General features: G+C 37.1%; 1 protein-coding gene across 1 annotated transcript in view; it reads right to left on the bottom strand.

Annotated features, from left to right (window-relative positions):
* The window catches only part of LOC123240737 (zinc finger protein 260-like), a 195,229-nt gene extending 176,908 nt beyond the window's left edge, over positions 1-18,321 (bottom strand). The window contains exons 1-3 of the mRNA XM_044668450.1: positions 18,228-18,321; positions 10,538-10,953; positions 9,787-10,336 (exon numbers count right to left, since the gene is read on the bottom strand). Coding sequence (XP_044524385.1) covers positions 9,787-10,336; positions 10,538-10,953; positions 18,228-18,261 — 1,000 coding nt within the window. The 5' untranslated portion in view covers positions 18,262-18,321. The remainder of the gene's footprint in view (positions 1-9,786; positions 10,337-10,537; positions 10,954-18,227) is intronic.
* Positions 18,322-18,472: the final 151 nt, after the last annotated feature.

Here is an 18,472-nt window from a genome sequence, read left to right as displayed (position 1 = left end):
TGTAAAATCTCAATTTGCTATAATCAAAAGACAAGCTAAACAAATTATCCAGCAATGCAGTTCTTGTGCACCCTTTTCTTCCACTTCACTTCCCTAGCTTACCTATGTGACCATTCAGAGTGGAAGCAGCTTGAGGTCTCAGCCGAGATCCTTCAGCACCAAATTCAAAACAGGAACTGCCCCAACAGGAAGTAACCAACATATGTGAAGAGATAGTGTGTCTCATCACTTCCTGTGGGTCCACCTCTAATTCAAGTGGACACATGGCAGCCTCTACACTGATTTGGACTGCCCAAAGGGCAGTCCTTTGTTCTTGATTTGTTACTTATTGTCAAGTGTGGGTAACTCATCTCCCCTCCCCACTAAGGGAGGTAGGGATGACATCATCTCTGATAGTAGAGTTTTAACTATGAATGGGCTGGAGCTAATTCCATTTACACAATCCCCCCTGATGATCATATTGGGTGGCTAGTCACCCCAAGTGATCATTTCACATAATCATCTTATACTCATAAAGGTCGTCTAACTACAATAGTTAAGAGGGAAATGGAAGAGAGAGAAGGCAAAACCAATGTTTTGCTAAGTGCATTGACAAGAAAACAATTGGGGGCAGTCCCCTATTGGTATAACATGTACATTTAAAGTAGCTGTTCAAACCCCATCAGTCCAATCAGTTTTACCCCAAAGTTAATTCTGGATCACTCCGTGCAACAAACCCCATCAGTTCAATCAATTGCAACCCAAAGTTCATTCTAGATCTCTTGATTAAATGTAGATTCTTCAGGCATCTCTCTGCAAACAGTTCATTCCCTGGATTAAAGAATCAGCAAGTTTCTTTCTCAGAATTTTCTCAAACAAAAATCAAAAAACCAAATCTTGGATTTAATAAAAAATACAATTAAATCTTGGATTTTATAAAAATACAATCCCTCCTCACGTGGGTATTTAAAAAGAAATACCCATATCAGGTCAGGATACATGGTTGAGTTATGGAGTTGTATGAGTCAATTCAAAGCAAGAAACAAAAGTATAAAGGAAAATTAAATAGAAGAAAAATTGACTTTGGGGGAAAAAAGAAAACATTAAAATCAGAATCAAAATATCAAAAGCTATGTATATAAAATTTCTGAATAAAAATAAATTCATAACAGGCCCTTGTATTAGGGTCCCATTAATGTAATTTCCATCCTACTAGTCTGTAGGACACAATGCAATAATACCACACTTACCCATTTGCAGCCAAGACTACAGGAAGTTGCCATTCTATAAGAGAGAAAAAAGGACCAGATTTATGTGCAAGGGAAGTGCCTGTCATTCCCTTCATTCTCAGAAATATATGAGTGAGCCAGATGATGGCCAACCTGCGGTACTTGATTGGCAGTGTAGTTCGAAGAGTCCTACATCTTAACATATGTTGTGTCTCAACTTCAATTCTTACACTGAGTTCAAGTCCTTAGTATTGGCGTGGGAGTACCTCAATCCCACCTGTATTTGTATGATCTCTTTGACCTTGTGCTCCTTGGCACTGTGCAGATGTTCTCATCAATCCCATTTGGATTGGTCAGTCGGTCTCCATAACCTTGTGCTTTCTTAGCACTATTAACGGCTCTTTGGTTCCCTTCTCCTGGAATCAGACAGAAGCATTAATCACAGTCCCATAGCATTTAACAATATACGGCAGGTTCCCAAAGTCTAAAGCCTTGTGATTAAGCAGTAATATTATAACATATATACATATATATGCATATATATTAAAATTATAGCATATAAAAATATAGGTGATCCAATGGGTTTCTGGCATCTGGTTTTAGACGTGGGGACATCTCTGTCTAAGCTTTTCTCCGGCCGCATGGCCTATTCCAAACTTTCTTATGATTATTAAACTGAAACTCGGGAAGAAATTCACCCCATACCTGCTTGGAACTTTGAACTTTGAGGAGAGACTGATTATAAGGACCTTGAATTTGAACTTTGAATTGGACCAGAGGTGGACTTTAGGACCTAAGAACTGAATGGGTTTTAAAAAGACTCTATCTTACTGTATTTTGCTGATTAGTTTTGTGAATTAATTTTGTTTATTTTGTTGATTTTTCTGTTGCACTGAATCATTTTAAACTAATGAAGTTTTTGGCTGCTAGATTAATTCTGTTTATGATTTTATTGTAACTCCCAAATAATGAAAAAAAATTCTATTAGAACTGGTAAGAGGTTTTTGACTGTATAGCTTGTTATCTGGTACTCATATTGTATTTCCTAATTTATTTAAGGCTTTACTGTAATCAAAACAATGCTGTTCTCATACCATTTGAACATCTTACACATTTTAAAGTTATAAATTGCCTTAATTGTGTACAACCTTGGAGGTTTTGATGCCTTGAGATTTAAATTGTAATCTTGTGAGAGGTCTTTTAAAAATTTACTTTAGATCCTAGTCCCTTCTGTATAAATGATAAGGTTTTTATGTATGTATGTATGTATGTATGTATGTATTTATTTTGTTTTTTGTTTTTTTTTTTAAACCCTTGTACTTCGGTGTATTGTCTCATAGGTGGAAGATTGGTAAGGGTGGGCAATGGGGGTCAAGTGACTTGCCCAGGGTCACACAGCTGGGAAGTGGCTGAGGCCGGGTTTGAACCTAGGACCTCCTGTCTCTAGGCCTGACTCTCACTCCACTGAGCTACCCAGCTGCCCCTTTATGTATTTATTTTAAAGAATTGTTGTCTTAAAGGATAAACTTTTATATATTTTATTGTGAAGAATTGTTGTCTTATTTTTTTAAACAGGAAGCCAGGAAAGCTCCTGTATGGTGATGTTAGTCTCTATGTTTTAGCCTGCTTTCATCAGAAGGATCTAGAATTCCTGAGGATAATTTAGACCAGAAGGTTTTTTAATATCAGATTTTGCTATGGAGGCAGTAACACAGTTTGTTGAGAAAATATCTTAGCCAAGGTTTTAAATTTGTAACAAGTATATGATTTTTTTTTACATCACAACAAGTCACTAAAATAATGTGTTATTAGACGTTGTGGCACTCTATTTGAATGTGCATTGTGAATCTGCTATTTTGTAAAACCCATTTAAACTCACAGAAAATGAATCTCATTTTTGGGTTAAAAAACCCTGGGGCAGCTGGGTAGCTCAGTGGAGTGAGAGTCAGGCCTAGAGACAGGAGTTCCTAGGTTCAAACCCAGCCTAAGCCACTTCCCAGCTGTGTGACCCTGGGCAAGTCACTTGACCCCCATTGCCTACCCTTACCAATCTTCCACCTATGAGACAATACACCGAAGTACAAGGGTTTAAAAAAAACAAAACTTCACTACTTCTAAGCTATATATATTTTTGATTTTTAAAACGTTCTTTTATTTAATTAGAGCAATTGATTTTTCCTTTTTTTCATCTTGTACTGGAATTACATATATAATCATTATTTATCTTTTTTTTTATTTTACAGTGATATAAGCTTAATGCAAATATATATTTGCTATAAGGATGCATACCTGAAGAGCCTGAGACTATGGTAATCTGTCAATAATTGGTAAATACCGTGGGACTGTGATTTAATGCCTCTCTGTCTATTCCAGGAGAAGGGAACACTGGAGCCACAAGGCCATGGAGACTGCGAATCTGCCCAGGCAGAAGGCCATACAGGTCATGGATTGCAAAACTTCTATGCCGATACTGAAGGGATTGAAACTGGGGTTTGAGTATTTTGGAGTTCCAGTCTTTTCCAACATTTTAGAGGATGAGGATCCCCTTTAACTTAGATTCCTAGTAAAGCACCTAAGATTGGTTATTTATTGGCTCATTCCCTGAGAAGTTGAAGGCAAATCAGATCAAAGAAAGGCATTCCCCTTATTTCTCTTATATATAGAGAGAATGGCAATTTTCTATAGTCCTAGCCCTGAATGGGTAATTACAAACTGCTTAAATCACTTTAATTGGGCCTTGATTCAAGGGCCTGTTATTCTTTTTTTTATTATTATTTCTTTTGCCAATTGATTTCATGCAACCCCCGTGACTCAGCCATGCATCCTTGGCTGACCTCTTCAGGGGAGTAATGTGTTATTTAGAATTTTCCTCGGGGGGGGGGGGTTAAGTTTTTATAATCATAATGTCTGAATTATAATCTATAATGCAAGTTAATTTTTACTCCTTTAGGAGTAACATCAGGAGGGTAATGTATAATTCTCAGAAGAAAATGTATGTTTTATAATCAATAATGTGAAGTTTAAATTCTTTTGAGAGTAATTTGAGGATAAGAAAATTGCCATCACCCCAGAATCCAGACAACGAACCTGTTTGGTGAAGACACCATGAAGATGTCTCAATAGCCTTCACTGGATCATGAAGATCCAAATTTGAACTTTGGAGTGCAGTTGATTTGGACTATGGGGAGTTGAATGAGTTGAATGCATTTGTTTTGAATGTACACTCTTGTGCCAATAGGGGACTGCCCCAAATTGGCTTTTTGTCAATGCGGATAGCTTTTATCCTCTTTTCTTTTGGTTTAAGATCCACCGAAAAAGACCAGTCTTTTTCACCTGATCTCAGGGGGGTAATGTGTTATTTAAAATAACTTGGGGTTCTATTTGAAAATATTGAGCATCAAGATATGTAGTATCTTACAAACTTCCTGTGGACATGTGGGGAACAATGAAACTACATTCCCCGTAATCCAATGGGATTCCGGTGTCCAGTTTTGGACTTGGGGACATCTCTGATGTCCCCACATATAGGGCAGCTTAAATTCGGAGGTCCGGCTTGAGATGGGCTCTTTTGGCTACATAGCAAGGACTGGCACTAGAGGTAACTTTGAAGAGTTTTACCACACGTGTGGTCTAATAATTTATCTCTATCAGCATGGCTTTTATTAAAATACTATTTTCCCTTTTAATATTGGCCTTCATCATTTTTAAAAATAACATTGTAAAATAATAATATCCTATTACAGTCATCTGCCACAATTTACTCAGCCATTTCCCAATTGATAGGTCTTTCAATGTGAGCCATGAGTTTAAATTTTTTTTTTAAATTTTGTTTTTGTATTCACTACAGATCATTTGACTTTTTATCTTTTTCTTTTCTTTCCTTTTTCCTAGAATGATTCAGCATTGATTCTCTTGAACTGCAGTCCTTTGAGGGTTTTGGACCCTCTTAAGGTTTAGGATGATGTCCAAGGGGTCAAGCTATGAATTCTTTAAGATTTCTTACGCAGTGAAGACCTGACCTGTTTGATTAACAGTATCTTCCAAAGGGCAAGGGGCTGCCTTGGGAGTTATAGGGTTCCCTTCAATGCCCATCTGAAAGGAAAAACAGCCTGGGTATTAATAGAGATTTTGCACACAAAATTCACGTCCAGGTAGAGGCTAGGTGTAGATAAAAAAAACTTTTCCCCCTTGTCCATCTTCTTATATGATTTCTCTTTTTGTCATAGATATTTCACTTTGAGTTTCCTTCATTTCTATTAGAAAGAATTAACACCTTTCCCCTTCATTTTCTACATTCTAAAGAATTTACATAATTGTCCTTTTCACTGGGATCTCCTGAGTTATGATTCTTCATTGCACTGTATTTCTTTTGTAAGAGTTTGGAACAAACCTACATGTTGGAATTCCCTGATGGAACTTTGAGGAGGAGGAGAATGATAGTTGGCCTCAGTGCAAACACTTGTGGGAAGGAACCAAGGGATTTCTCTCTAGCTTCGGAGGGGCTGCAGTACCTTCAAAAGCAAATCTGACGAGTTTCCAAAGACCTTCAGCAATTACAACCCTTCAAATTTGTTCCCCATCAGTTCCTGACCATCTTGGAAGATATATTTACAAAGTTTCTTCAGTTTGGCCAGGGAACCTGGACTCTGGTGGGGGGAGTTGGCCCCTGGGGGGTCACAAACTTGCCTTGAACATTTACCTTACCAGATTTCCTCTATAGTTAGTCATGATTATAGTCCTTAAAGTCTTTATTTGGGAAGGGAATTTAGGGACCTCCTGCACCCATTTTCCCTGACACCCTCATCATTTGTTCCTCATTAGTTGTTCCAGAAATAAACCCTTTTTAGTTTTGTTCCAGTCAGATCTGTTTAACTGAGCTAAATCAATTGTAAAAAAAAATCAAGCCATTCCCCAATTGATAAATGGGCAAGGGACATGAATAGGAAATTTTCAGATAAAAGAAATAAAAACTATTAATAAGCACATGAAAAAGTGTTCTAAATGTCTTATAATTAGAGAAATGCAAACCAAAAAAACTCTCAGGTACCACCTCACACCTAGTAGACTGGCTAACATGACAGGAAAGGAAAGTAATAAATGTTGGAGGGGATGTGGCAAAATAGGGACATTAATGCATTGCTGGTGGAGTTGTGAATTGGTCCAACCATTCTGAATGGCAATTTGGGACTATGCCTAAAGGGCATTAAAAGACTGCCTGCCTTTTGATGCAGCCATACCACAGCTGGGTTTATATCCCAAAGAGATCATAAGGAAAAAGACATGTATAAAAATATTTACATTTGCACTCTTTGTAGTGGCAAAAAACTGGAAAACAAGGGCACGCCCTTAAATAGAGGAATGGCTGAACAAATTGTGGTATCTGCTGTGTAATGTACAGTAGTCAGCCATTTTCTTTACGTGCAAAAGCAATTTGCTCCTTTAGAACTCAGAACCTGTCAAACCAGCCCTGGGCAAATGCCAATCTGACAGTTAGGAAAGGTGTATAAATTGAGGTGCACAGACCCTTCAACCCACTCCCTCTTGTTGGGTTGGGAGGGAGGAGGGTGTCTGATATCCAGGCCCCTGGAGGAGGAAGATTGATATAGGCAGGCAGGCAGGATTAAACTACATTGTTAACTATATCAATAATCTTAGTATTGATAGGCCACTGAGCTTTATCATATAAGATCTTATCAAATCATCAAGAATCAATAACAGCCTCTGACCCAGGGAGACTTCACAGTTCCCTGGCCTCAGCATCCACAGAATCCATACCAGTTTCAGAGTCAAGGGAGACTCTCAAAATCCCTTGATCTCTGCACCAAGGACAACTCTATATTTAAATATAAGCATAACTTATTATTAGGCAAGATTCGTTAGGCTTCACTTATTTCCCTCTCTCCCATCTCCCAGTTTACCTTCCTGTCAAGTTACAAAAAGCCTCTAATGGTCTTATTCAAGAGTTTGACAACTTACTTTATTGAAGACAACATCCTATAGATAATTGTACGTAGATCTTGGTAACTAATCTAGCTGATCAAATTACATCTAGATCAAACTGGTGCTAAACCAATAATGATTGTTAAGGTCCCAGGAAGTCAAGACCTACTTCCTACTTAACTCTAAGCCAACAGACAGCTAAGAGCGGTTGCTAAGATTTGAGGTCTGTCTTGAGAATTCTAACTCCTTCAGGGAAGCTTTGCCAGACTGCTATAGGAAGCAAATCTCTGCTCCCATATCTTGGCCAAACAAGAGTGCTTCTCTGATTGCCTATATTTGTGATAATTAGATTAATTATCAATTAATAATTAATTCTTATTAATAACCAATTAAATCAATTATTCTATTTATTTAAATGAATTAAGTAATTGCTGCATATTAATTAATGTAATAATTAATTACACTGCCTATCTTTAGATTTAATCATTAAAGGTGAGAGCACCTCCAATTCTGGGAGGTCCTTAACCCATGTGTGCTAGAGTGGATGAATCAGAATCAACTGACTGCCCCCTAAGCATTACTATGAGAAGCATCTATTGTGATTGGAAGCTCAGTCTTCTAGTTTTCCTGGTTCATGAAGGAGTTCTAGCTAGAACACTGAGACCTTGGTGAAACTTTTCAATACCTTCCTTAGAAGTCCAAGTGGTGAGTTTAAAGACTGAATCTTCCTGAACTTCTCTTAAGGAATTTCCCTTAATAGACTCTGTGAATGAGCTTCATTCACCTCCTGGCCTCTGGCCCTCTGACTCTAGGCTGAGGGTTAATTAGATCTACCTGGATTAATTAGAAGATCTTAGTAATTTACCTACTGTGTTAGATTCTTATATCCTTATTTCCTCTCTCTCTTCTCAATTGTAAATAAACTTTCACAAAAGTCAATTTTGACTTGAGATTATTCTTAATTGAGGATTGGTAATTGTTCAATCCTCTGGCAAGCAATCTTTAATATACTGAACCCAAAAAACCCCTTTCCCCCCCCTTACATATAATAGGACTTCACCTCTTCTTGTATTCATAACAGCTGGTGATAGAATATTGTGCTCAAAGGAATAACAAACTGGAGGAATTCCATGGGAACTTGAATGACCTCCAGGAATTGATGCAGTGAAAGGAGCAGAACCAGGAGAACATTGGACACAGAGACTGATACACTGTGGTAAAATTGAATGTAATGGACTCCCGTACTAGCAGCAATGCAATGATCTGGGATAATTCTGAGGGACCTATGAAAAAGAACACTATCCACATTCAGAGGAATATCTATGGGAGTAGAAACACAAAAGAAAAAAACAACTACTTGAACACATAGGTTGATATGGATATAATTTGGGATGCAGACTCTAAACAACCACTTTAGTGTAACTATCAACAATATGGAAATAAGTCTTGATCTATGACACATGTAAAAACCAATGGAAATATGTGTTGGCTTCAGGGGTTGGGTGGGGGGGATTTCGTGTTGGGTGGAGGGAAGAGTAAGAACAAGAATCATGTAGCCATGGAAAAATCTTTTATTATAATATGAAAAAAAATTAAAAAATATATACCTGTGCTCTTTGTGGACAGAAAAAACTGAAAAATGAGGGGATGTCCTTTGATTGGGGAATGTCTAAACAAATTGTGGTATCAGCTGGTGATGGAATACTGTTGTGGTAAAGGGAATAATGAAGTAGAGGAATTCTATGAGAACTGGAATGACCTCCAGGAATTGACACACAGTGAAAAGAGCAGAACCAGGAGAACCATATACATAAAGACTGATACACTGTGGCACAATCTAATGTAATGGACTTCTCTACTAGCAGTGATGTAATGATCGAGGACATTTCTGAGTGACCTAAGAGAAAGAACTGTGGGAACAGAAACATAGAAGAAAAACAACTTCTCGATCACATGGGTCAATGCGGATATGATTGGGGATATAAACTCTAAACAATCATCCTAGTACAAATATCAATAATACATAAATAAGTCTTGATTAATGATACATGTAAAATAACAGAATAATTGTGTGTTGGCTATTGGAGTGGGGGTTGGGAGAAAGGGAGAGAAAAATGAATCATGTAACCACAGAAAAATTTTCTTAAATAATCAATAAAAAAAAAGACATTTTTCCCTACTGAAAAAGTTCTAGATTCTCCATTTCAATGTCTTTCTTCATTCATGATAGGAACATGATTTCTATCCAAAAGGAAATCTCATTTGGGAATAAGAGATAATTGTTGCCAGAACACCTTATAACACTAATCCTATGACTAAAGTTCCTCTCTAATGTGGATCCTCTTATATAAAATAAGCTAAGAGAGTGGCAACTATAAGATCAGTCTCTCTTATAGTTTCTAGTGAGGACTTTCTGACAGGAAGCAAATGTGAAGCATACAGAAAATCGCTAACCATATTTATTACATTCAAAACCTTTCTCTCTAGTGTGGATTCTTTGATGCTTAGCAAGATTTCCCCTGCATGTGAAAGCCTTTCAACAGTGTGTAAACTCAATGTTTCTCTCTGGTGTGAATCTTCTGATGTGCAGCAAGACTTGCTCTGTGTATGAAAGCCTTTCCACACTGTGTACATTCATGTTTCTCACTATGGTGAATCCTTTGATGTGCAGCAAAACTGGTCCTATGTGTAAAAGTTTTTCCACAGTGTTTACATTCATAAGGTTTCTCGCCAGTGTGAATTCTCTGATGTACATGAAGATTGCCCAACTGTGTGAAAGCCTTACCACAATGTGCACATTCATAAGGTTTCTCTCCAGTGTGGATTCTCTGATGTGCAGCAAGATCACATCTGCGCGTAAAAGCCTTTCTACATTGTGTACATTCATAAGGTTTCTCTCCAGTGTGGATTCTCTGATGTGCAGCAAGATCACATCTGCGCTTAAAAGCCTTTCCACACTGTGTACATTCATTAGGTTTCTCTCCAGTGTGGATTCTCTGATGTACAATAAGACTGTGCCTCTTTGTGAAAGCCTTTCCACACTGTGTACATTCATTAGGTTTCTCTCCAGTGTGGATTCTCTGATGTACAGTAAGATCCTGCCTCCGTGTGAAAGACTTTCCACACTCTGTACATTCATAAGGTTTCTCGCCAGTGTGGATTCTCTGATGTTGAGTAAGATTATTTCTCTGTGTGAAAGCCTTTCCACACTGTGTACATTCATAAGGTTTCTCTCCAGTGTGGATTCTCTGATGTCTAACAAGATTACCCCTCACTGTGAAAACCTTTCCACATTCTTTACATTGATGAGGTCTTTCTCCAGAGTGGATTATTTGATATGAATCAAAGTCAGAGTTCTGACTGAAAGGTCTCTCCTCTTTATTACTGACAGAAAACATCTCTACATGTTTACTTTTGGGATGTCTTGTGAGAGCTAAACTCGAGCCATAGGTGATTCTCCCTATGTTATCCTGATACATGGGCATTTCAGGAGGCTTCTCATAAGGTTGCTTAAATCCTACTTTTTCAGGAAAGCATTTGCTGTATTCACTATCCAGACCACAGTCATATTCTGACATCAATTTCACATACTGATTTAGGATTGAATGTTGGCTGAATTTCTCTGCTACTTCATCAAATTCACAGTCACTCTTTGGATTTTTATTTACTTTGATATTAGAGTCACAAATTTCTCTCAAAATGAAGTCACAGGGACCCTTATTCATGACTCCTGGAGGGCCAGATCCCTCCACAAAAAAGTGCAGCTTTGCAGACATATCCCTTTCTTCAACATTAGTCTCTGCCTCTGAAGAAAAAATAATGATATAAACAAAAGACAAAAGTGGACTGAATATAACTTCTTTCCTCTGATGACAGTAAGTTGATTTATTCTATTTCCCAAGGCCAAAAAGAGTTTTCAAACTTAAAGGAGCAGAATCAGACTTTGGATACACCATTTGGTCATTAACTGAAACATTGAAGATTTTAGAAATACTTTCACATACAATAACAATGAAATCTCAAAACGGATCTGTGATATAGACAAGACCAAGACTCTCATCATACTTCAAAACTCATGTCATATGTAAAGAATAGAGAATTGACCTGACCAACTTCCTCTCAAGTAGACTACAATTCAAATCTGGTGCTTAAGAATGCTTTGTTCACAGTACTGGACAATCTTTCTCCATTGCACTTCCAGTTTTTCCTTTTAAAGTCACTCATTGATTAAATCTTATAATTTTGTCAATCTTAGATAACCTTCCAGACATTTCATTCCTGCCAGGAGCCATCAAACCCACCCTGTCTGACATGGTTGCAGATGAAAACTGAGGACTGCATGGGAGGCCTCAGGGAGAATGGAAACAACCACTCAGACTCTGGTGTGTGACTCCTTTGTTATCTAAACTCCACATTATTGGAATTGCTATGATCAATATGACTACCCAGCCCCAGGGAAATACAGAAGAACAGTAAAGGCTGTTACTAGAGCATTTATAGATTCCCAGGAAATCCCACCCTTACATGTAATAATACAGAAATTCCCTGTAAAAGTTAATTCATAACTACTCAACAGATAGTAAATGCTAAAGATTTTAACTCCTAACAAAAGTGTACTCTGATTTTTCACTCTCATATACAGGAGTTGGCATAATATCAGGTGAGGACTGTTTCCAAGCCTCCCCTGATGCGTGATCTGAAATGTTAACATAGGAAGGAGAATGGATGAAAAATAGAGAAGTTGTTCCTTGAAAAGAAGGGTATGTTTCACCCCACCTACCTTTGAAAAATATTGAAAGTTACTGGAGAATAAAAATTCGTTAGTAACAAAGTTATAATTGATTCCTTATCTCTAAGAAAAGATGTATGTTGAAAATGAAATTCCATGCCAACCATAAAACAAAGATAGCCCAAGCCTGATCAGAGTAGCCTCTGTGATGCCTGGCTGAAACTCATATTATCTCTCATTTTTTTTCTTTCATCCTTGCCATTATACTACTAAGACATGCCTAGATCTGCACATTCCCATTATTTTGGATCAAGTATCACATGGTTTTTCTTGGTGAATTTCCTATGCTAAGCTGAGAAACAACTTCAATCTTTTTAACTCTCATACAGAAATTTTCAAGGTTCAGTGTAAGTTTTCTTCTTTTTTCTACAGATACAAAGACATTATGGTATTCAGTGCAGAAATACTAAATATTCATCTTATTTTACAATCTACCAAATATTATGCCTAATATTCCATGTTTAGTCCATCATGCATCTCTCAGGAAATGAACAGTATAATTAAGGGATGGTCTGCCAGCCCCTGAGTCTAGCCCTCCCTTCACTACAACAGATCAAAGTCTTTTGGGGTAACAGCCATTAAACACCCTCTTTCACCTCACTCCTCCAGACAGGAGATCTTTGGGCCTTTTTTCTCTAGCAGCCAAGGTGATTCCCCTCACTGAAAACAGGAGATAAAATTTTCTCTTATAACTGCTAGCCCCGGGCATGAGGATAAATGAAAGGATCAAGAGATAAAAATTAAAAATGTGGTACTCTCAATGGAAAGGGGACAGGCAGCAAGGTCTATAGAATGGTTCTGTTGTATTCATTGTTGCGACATTTACAACAGATCAGAGATCGTGTAACACATTTGCAGTCAGAAAATTTCATCTTGATTTACCTCTTGTAGTAAAAGGATAGGTATATTCCACAACCCCCACGATCTAGAAATTAAAGGCAAATGGTAGTGAAGAGGTCAGAACTTGGGAGTCAGAAAAAAACAAATTTAATTCATCTTGAGAGAGATGGTAAGTGGATGCCTGGGTTAAGTTGTTTAAACTGTTATTTGAGTTGCTACAACTATGAATTGAGGACAATAAGTGTATCAAACTCATATGCTTTTTGTGAAAATAATGATAACGATGAACTGTTTTACCTAGTAGAGCACATAGAGCAGGTATTTTTAAATGCTTACTGCCTTCCTTTCATTCCTATCACCAGGCCTGGAATTTGAGGTAAGAATGAAGGAGGAATAAGGATAAAATTGCTAGAGTAGGCAGAATTAGAGATTATGGGATATAGTTTCATACTTCTTTTTAAATTTCATATTCATATTGTTTATTTTTTGAAGTGAATAATAAGATAAAACCAGAAACTCCAAAAAAAACACAAATAAACAATTGAAAAATTGCATGTTCTCATCTGTATTCCAATTCCAACTGTTGTTTCTCAGGAGACATCCCTCAGAATTGTACTGGATGATTGTTCTGCTGAGAGTAGCCAAAATTATCACAGGTGAACATTCCATAACATTGTTGTTATAGTGTGTAACATTCTCCTGCTTCTGCATATTTACCTCTGCATCTGCTCACGGAGGTCATCTCAGCACTTTCTGAAATCATCCTGTTCGTCATTTCTTACAGCACAATAGTATTACATTACACTCATATACGGACAATTTGTTCAGCCATTCATCAACTGATAGACAGTCCTTTGATTTCCAATATTGTCCTTCAAGTAGGTCCTTTCCCTTTTTTTCTCATCCCTTTGGGGCACAAACCTAGTAGTGGTATTACTGGATCAAAAGGTATGCACTGCTTTGAAAATCATTTCAAATTGTTCTCCATAAAGTTTGGATCAGTTCACAAATCAAACTGTAAGGTATTAATTGTCCCAATTTTACCACATTCCCTCCAATCTGAGTCACTTCTCTTTGCTGTCATATTGGCCAATAAGTTAGGGGTGAGGTGATACTTCAGAGTTCTTTTAATTGACTTCTCTAATCAAGAGGCATTTATAACATTTATTCATATGATTACTGAGAGCTTTGATTTCTTCATCTGAAAAACTGCTTGTTTATAACCTATGACCATATGTCCACTAGGGAATGACTTGTGTTATAACAAATACGTGGGGAGGTCCTACAGGACATATGGATACAGTGATGTAAAATGTATCTCTGTAATCTCCCTAGGTGTTGATGACAGGGTAAAACCAACCCAATCACCCTAGCAAGTTTTACAACTTCCCCTTTCTATAAGTTTCCCAGGGAGGACCCTGAAAGGTTTGGTGGATGGGTAACAGGCCCAATCTGGAGTTGAATAAATAAATAATACTGGGCTCTGATTAGCCTTGGATCACAATGTTCATCTGTTCATCTGATTACTCCCTTCCCAAGGGTCTTGATATAATGACCACTCAGGAAGGTACTTAATAAATGCTTTATCTATGATCTTAATTGTGGAAAGGATAATCAGGATAGGAGACCCTTTCAATCTAACATCTATAATCTATAATCACTTAGGACTTGAGGCTATTGATCTGGTAAAGCTGGAGCTTTTGTTCTTCACAACCCCTCTGGTTCAGCTTGGCCACAGCTAAACCAGAGAAGTGACTGCCCTTGCTGCAGCTGTGTTGGTAAATTCCTCTCACCTTATTATCAATATTTGATGATGATCTAGCCTTTACAGCCTTCAGGAAGGATTCAAATTCTACCATCCTCTTCCTCAGAACTCCCTTCCTCCCTTTACCATCCAGGCACCCAGAGACCTAAAGAGCTAGGAAGATTTAGAGACCTAAAGATCTAGGGACCAAAGTCCAAATGACAGAGAGAGAGAGAGAGAGAGAGAGAGAGAGAGAGAGAGAGAACACCATCCTCCCAGATAGCTGTTATGGGTATTTATACTCCCAGGCCAACTTTTGCCCCTGGCTCACAGCATCTAGGAACATTCTATGCTCTCCAAATACCTCCCTTGTCAATCAAGGTGAGACCAACCTTTCTCAGGATTTGAATATAACACTTGCATTCTTAGACAAGACTGACCTAAATCTTCACGTATGAAAAATGAGATCAGAGAAATCTGTTGTAAAAATGTAATTCCCAGTTAGTTTCTCTTCTTTACTTGGTTACTATGGTTTCATTTGTTCAAAATACTTTTCAGACAAATGGAACTACATTTAACAGCTAAAAAAAATAATTAATTAATTGTTCTTGGGTAGGATGAGCTAATATAATAAAAATGACAACACTATCTATGGTCAAGGGATAGAAATTGGCAGTTTTGAGACTAAGAAATAACAACCATCAATAATCACATGAAATAATATGTTCAATCCCTCCTGAATAGAGAAATACGAATCAAAACAATTCTGAGTTACAACCTCACAGTTAGAAGAGAGGCCAATATGATAGTAAAGGAAAATAATAAATGTTGGAGGGGATTTAGCAAAATGGGGACATTAATGTGTTGCTGGTGGAGTTATGAATGGATCCAACCTTTCTGGTATGCAATTTGGAATTATGCCCAAAGGGCTTCAAAAGAATGCATGCCCTTGATCCATCAATACCACTATGTTTGTGTCCTCAAGTGATTAAAAAAAAGGGAAAGGACCTGATGTTACAAAAATATTATTAGCTGTGCTTTTTCTGTTAGCAAAGAATTAGAAAATGAAGGAGGGCCTCTCCAGTGGTGAACAAAATGTGGCATATAATGGTGATGGAATACTACTGTGCTATAAGAAATAATGAATAGATTAATTTCTATAAAAACTGGAACGATGGCACATGAATTGATGGGGACTGAAATAAGCAGAACCAGAACATCGGAACACAGAAACTGAACAGCTACTAAAAGGAATGTGATAATCCAGGACATTCCAAGGGACTTATGACAAGGAATACTATCCACATTGAGAAAAAGAACTGTGGGAGTTGAAATCCAAAATTAAATATGTGATTAAACACTCATTTATATGAGTTTTGGTTTGAAAAGATTGTTCTACTACAAAGATAAGTAATATGGAAATAAATTTTGAGTGATAATATAGGCATAATGCAGTGTAATTGCTTCTCAACTCCAGTATGGGGAGGGAAGAATGGAGGGAGACAACATGAATAAAATAACTATGGAAAGAAATTTAAAAAGAAAATTTTAAATTAAAAACTAGATCAAATTGCTTAGCATCTGAGGGAGGAGGAGGACACAGTTTGGATCTCAAAACTTTTTGAAAACATGATAAAATGGTTATTACAGGCAATTACAGGAAAAATAAAACAGCTTATTGCTGAGGCTTATATTTCTAATACAATATTAAATAATAGTGGTGATAATATGCATCCTTTCTTCAGTCCTGATTTTATTGGGAAGGCTTCTAACTGAACCCCTTTATATATGATACTTGCTGATGGTTTTTTTACAGATAATACTTATTATTTTCAAGGATGGCCCTTTTATTGTTTTGCTTTCTAAGGTTTTTATAAAAAGAATGGGCATTGTATATTGTGGAAGATCTTTTTTTCATCTATTGAGATAATCGTGTAATTGGTATTAGATTGCACATTGATATGGACAATTATTCTGATAGTTTACCTTCCATCTTGGAGTCAATACTGTGTATTGGCTCCAAGGCAGAAGAATGGTAAGGGCTAGGCAATCGGAGTCAAGTGAGTTGCCCAGGGTCACAAAGCTAGGGAAGTGTCTGAGCCCACATTTGAACCTAGGACCTCCCTCTCTAGGCCTTGCTAGCCTAATTTAATTAATTTAATTTGTTATTAGATTGCACATTGATATGGACAATTATTCTGATACTTTTCCTAATAGTAAACCAGTCTTGTGTCCCTGATATAAATTCCACCTGGTCATAGAGAATAAACTGTGAGCTAATATTTTTTCATCATTATTCATAAAGAAAATGTTTCTTTCTCTGTTTTTCTTCCTCCTGGCTTATCTATCAGAATCCTATTTGAATCATACTAAAAACACCTTAGGACTACTTTTCTTTTTTGCCAAATTGTTTAAATAGTAGTTAGATTAATACTTTATTTTATCTGCCCTTTTTTTTCTTTGAAAAGAAACTCATAAGTTCAATAGTTCTTTTATTTTCAATTACATTCATTTCTCCTTTGATTTTTTGGATTTGCAATGTAGTCATTAATTGAATTTTTAATTTGTTCTTTTTCATTCTTTCCTTCTATTTTATTAATAAAAGTATTCACGGCTATAAATTTTGCCCAAAAGAACTGATTTGGTTATGTCCCACAACTTTTAATATGTTGTCTCCTCACTGTGATTCCTTTTATGACATCATTGACTTTGTACATCATTTGTTTGTTGACTCACTTCTCTTGACCAACTATTCAGTTTCCAATTAATTTTAAACTATTCTTTCCATTAATTCTTATTGACAATACTTTTATTGCATTATGATCTTAAAAGGTTGCAGTTATTACTTCCGTTTTTTGCATTTCAATGTGAAGTTTTTATACCCAGATACTGGTCTTTTGCATATTTTCCAAGAGCACCTGAAAAGAAGATGTATTCTTTTCCCTTTTCATTCTGATTGCTCCAGATATCTATTAAATATAACTTGTCTAAAATTTCATACCCTCCCTTTATTCCTTAAGAGTTCTGACAAAGGAAAGTTGACTTACCCTACCAGTATAGTTTTACAAGTGATTTCCTCCTTATTCTCCTTTAGTTTCTACTATAAAATTCTGGAGACTTTATCAGTTGGTGCATACATATTAAGAACTAACATGGTCTCATTATCTAGACTACTTTTTTAATCAAGATATAATTATCAGCCTCATCTCCTTTAATTAGATCTAGTTTTACTTTAGCTTTATCTGAGATCATAATTGCTACTCCTCCTTATTTGAGTTGAAGTCCAATAGCTTCTCCTCCATCCCCTTCCCTTTACTTTTTTTTTTTTTTTTAAAACCCTACCTTCCATCTTGAGGCAGAAGAATGGTAAAGGCTAGGCAATATGGGTCAAGTGAGTTGCCCAGGGTCACAAAGCTAGGGAAGTGTCTGAGGCCACATTTGAAACTAGGACCACCCTCTCTAGGCCTGGCTAGCTACCCAATTGTCCCCACCTTTACTTTCTATATCCCTAACTTGAAGGGGTGAACGTGGGAGGCACTAATGAAGGCTCAATAAGGGTCCAGGGACTTGAAGTTGCCTTTTACCCAGTTAGGGGATATAGAACTTTTTGAATCATTGACAAAGGCTTAAAATTCTGTACTTTTAGCATGGAATGAAGACATTCCCTTAATGCAGATTCAGAGTTAACAGAGAAAATAGTCCTTACCCACAAAGAGTAGATTTTGCACATTCTCCAGCATGACCTCCCTGTACAGCTCTTTCTGAGAAGGGTCCAACAGGCACCACTCCTCCTGGGTGAAGTCCACAGCCACATCCTTGAATGTTATTGACCCCTAAACCAGCAAAAGTCACAAGATTTAGAGCTGAGCTTGCAGAATTCATCTAATTGAGGTCTCATCTACTAACTTGAAGAAGCTGAAGCACACAAGGGACTCACCCCAAACTCTTCAC

Source organism: Gracilinanus agilis, chromosome 3 (assembly GCF_016433145.1).
Source record: "Gracilinanus agilis isolate LMUSP501 chromosome 3, AgileGrace, whole genome shotgun sequence".
In the NCBI taxonomy this organism is placed as follows: Eukaryota; Metazoa; Chordata; class Mammalia; order Didelphimorphia; family Didelphidae; genus Gracilinanus; species Gracilinanus agilis.
Note: the sequence above shows the minus strand (reverse complement) of the source record. Positions and strands in the feature narration are given on the sequence as shown.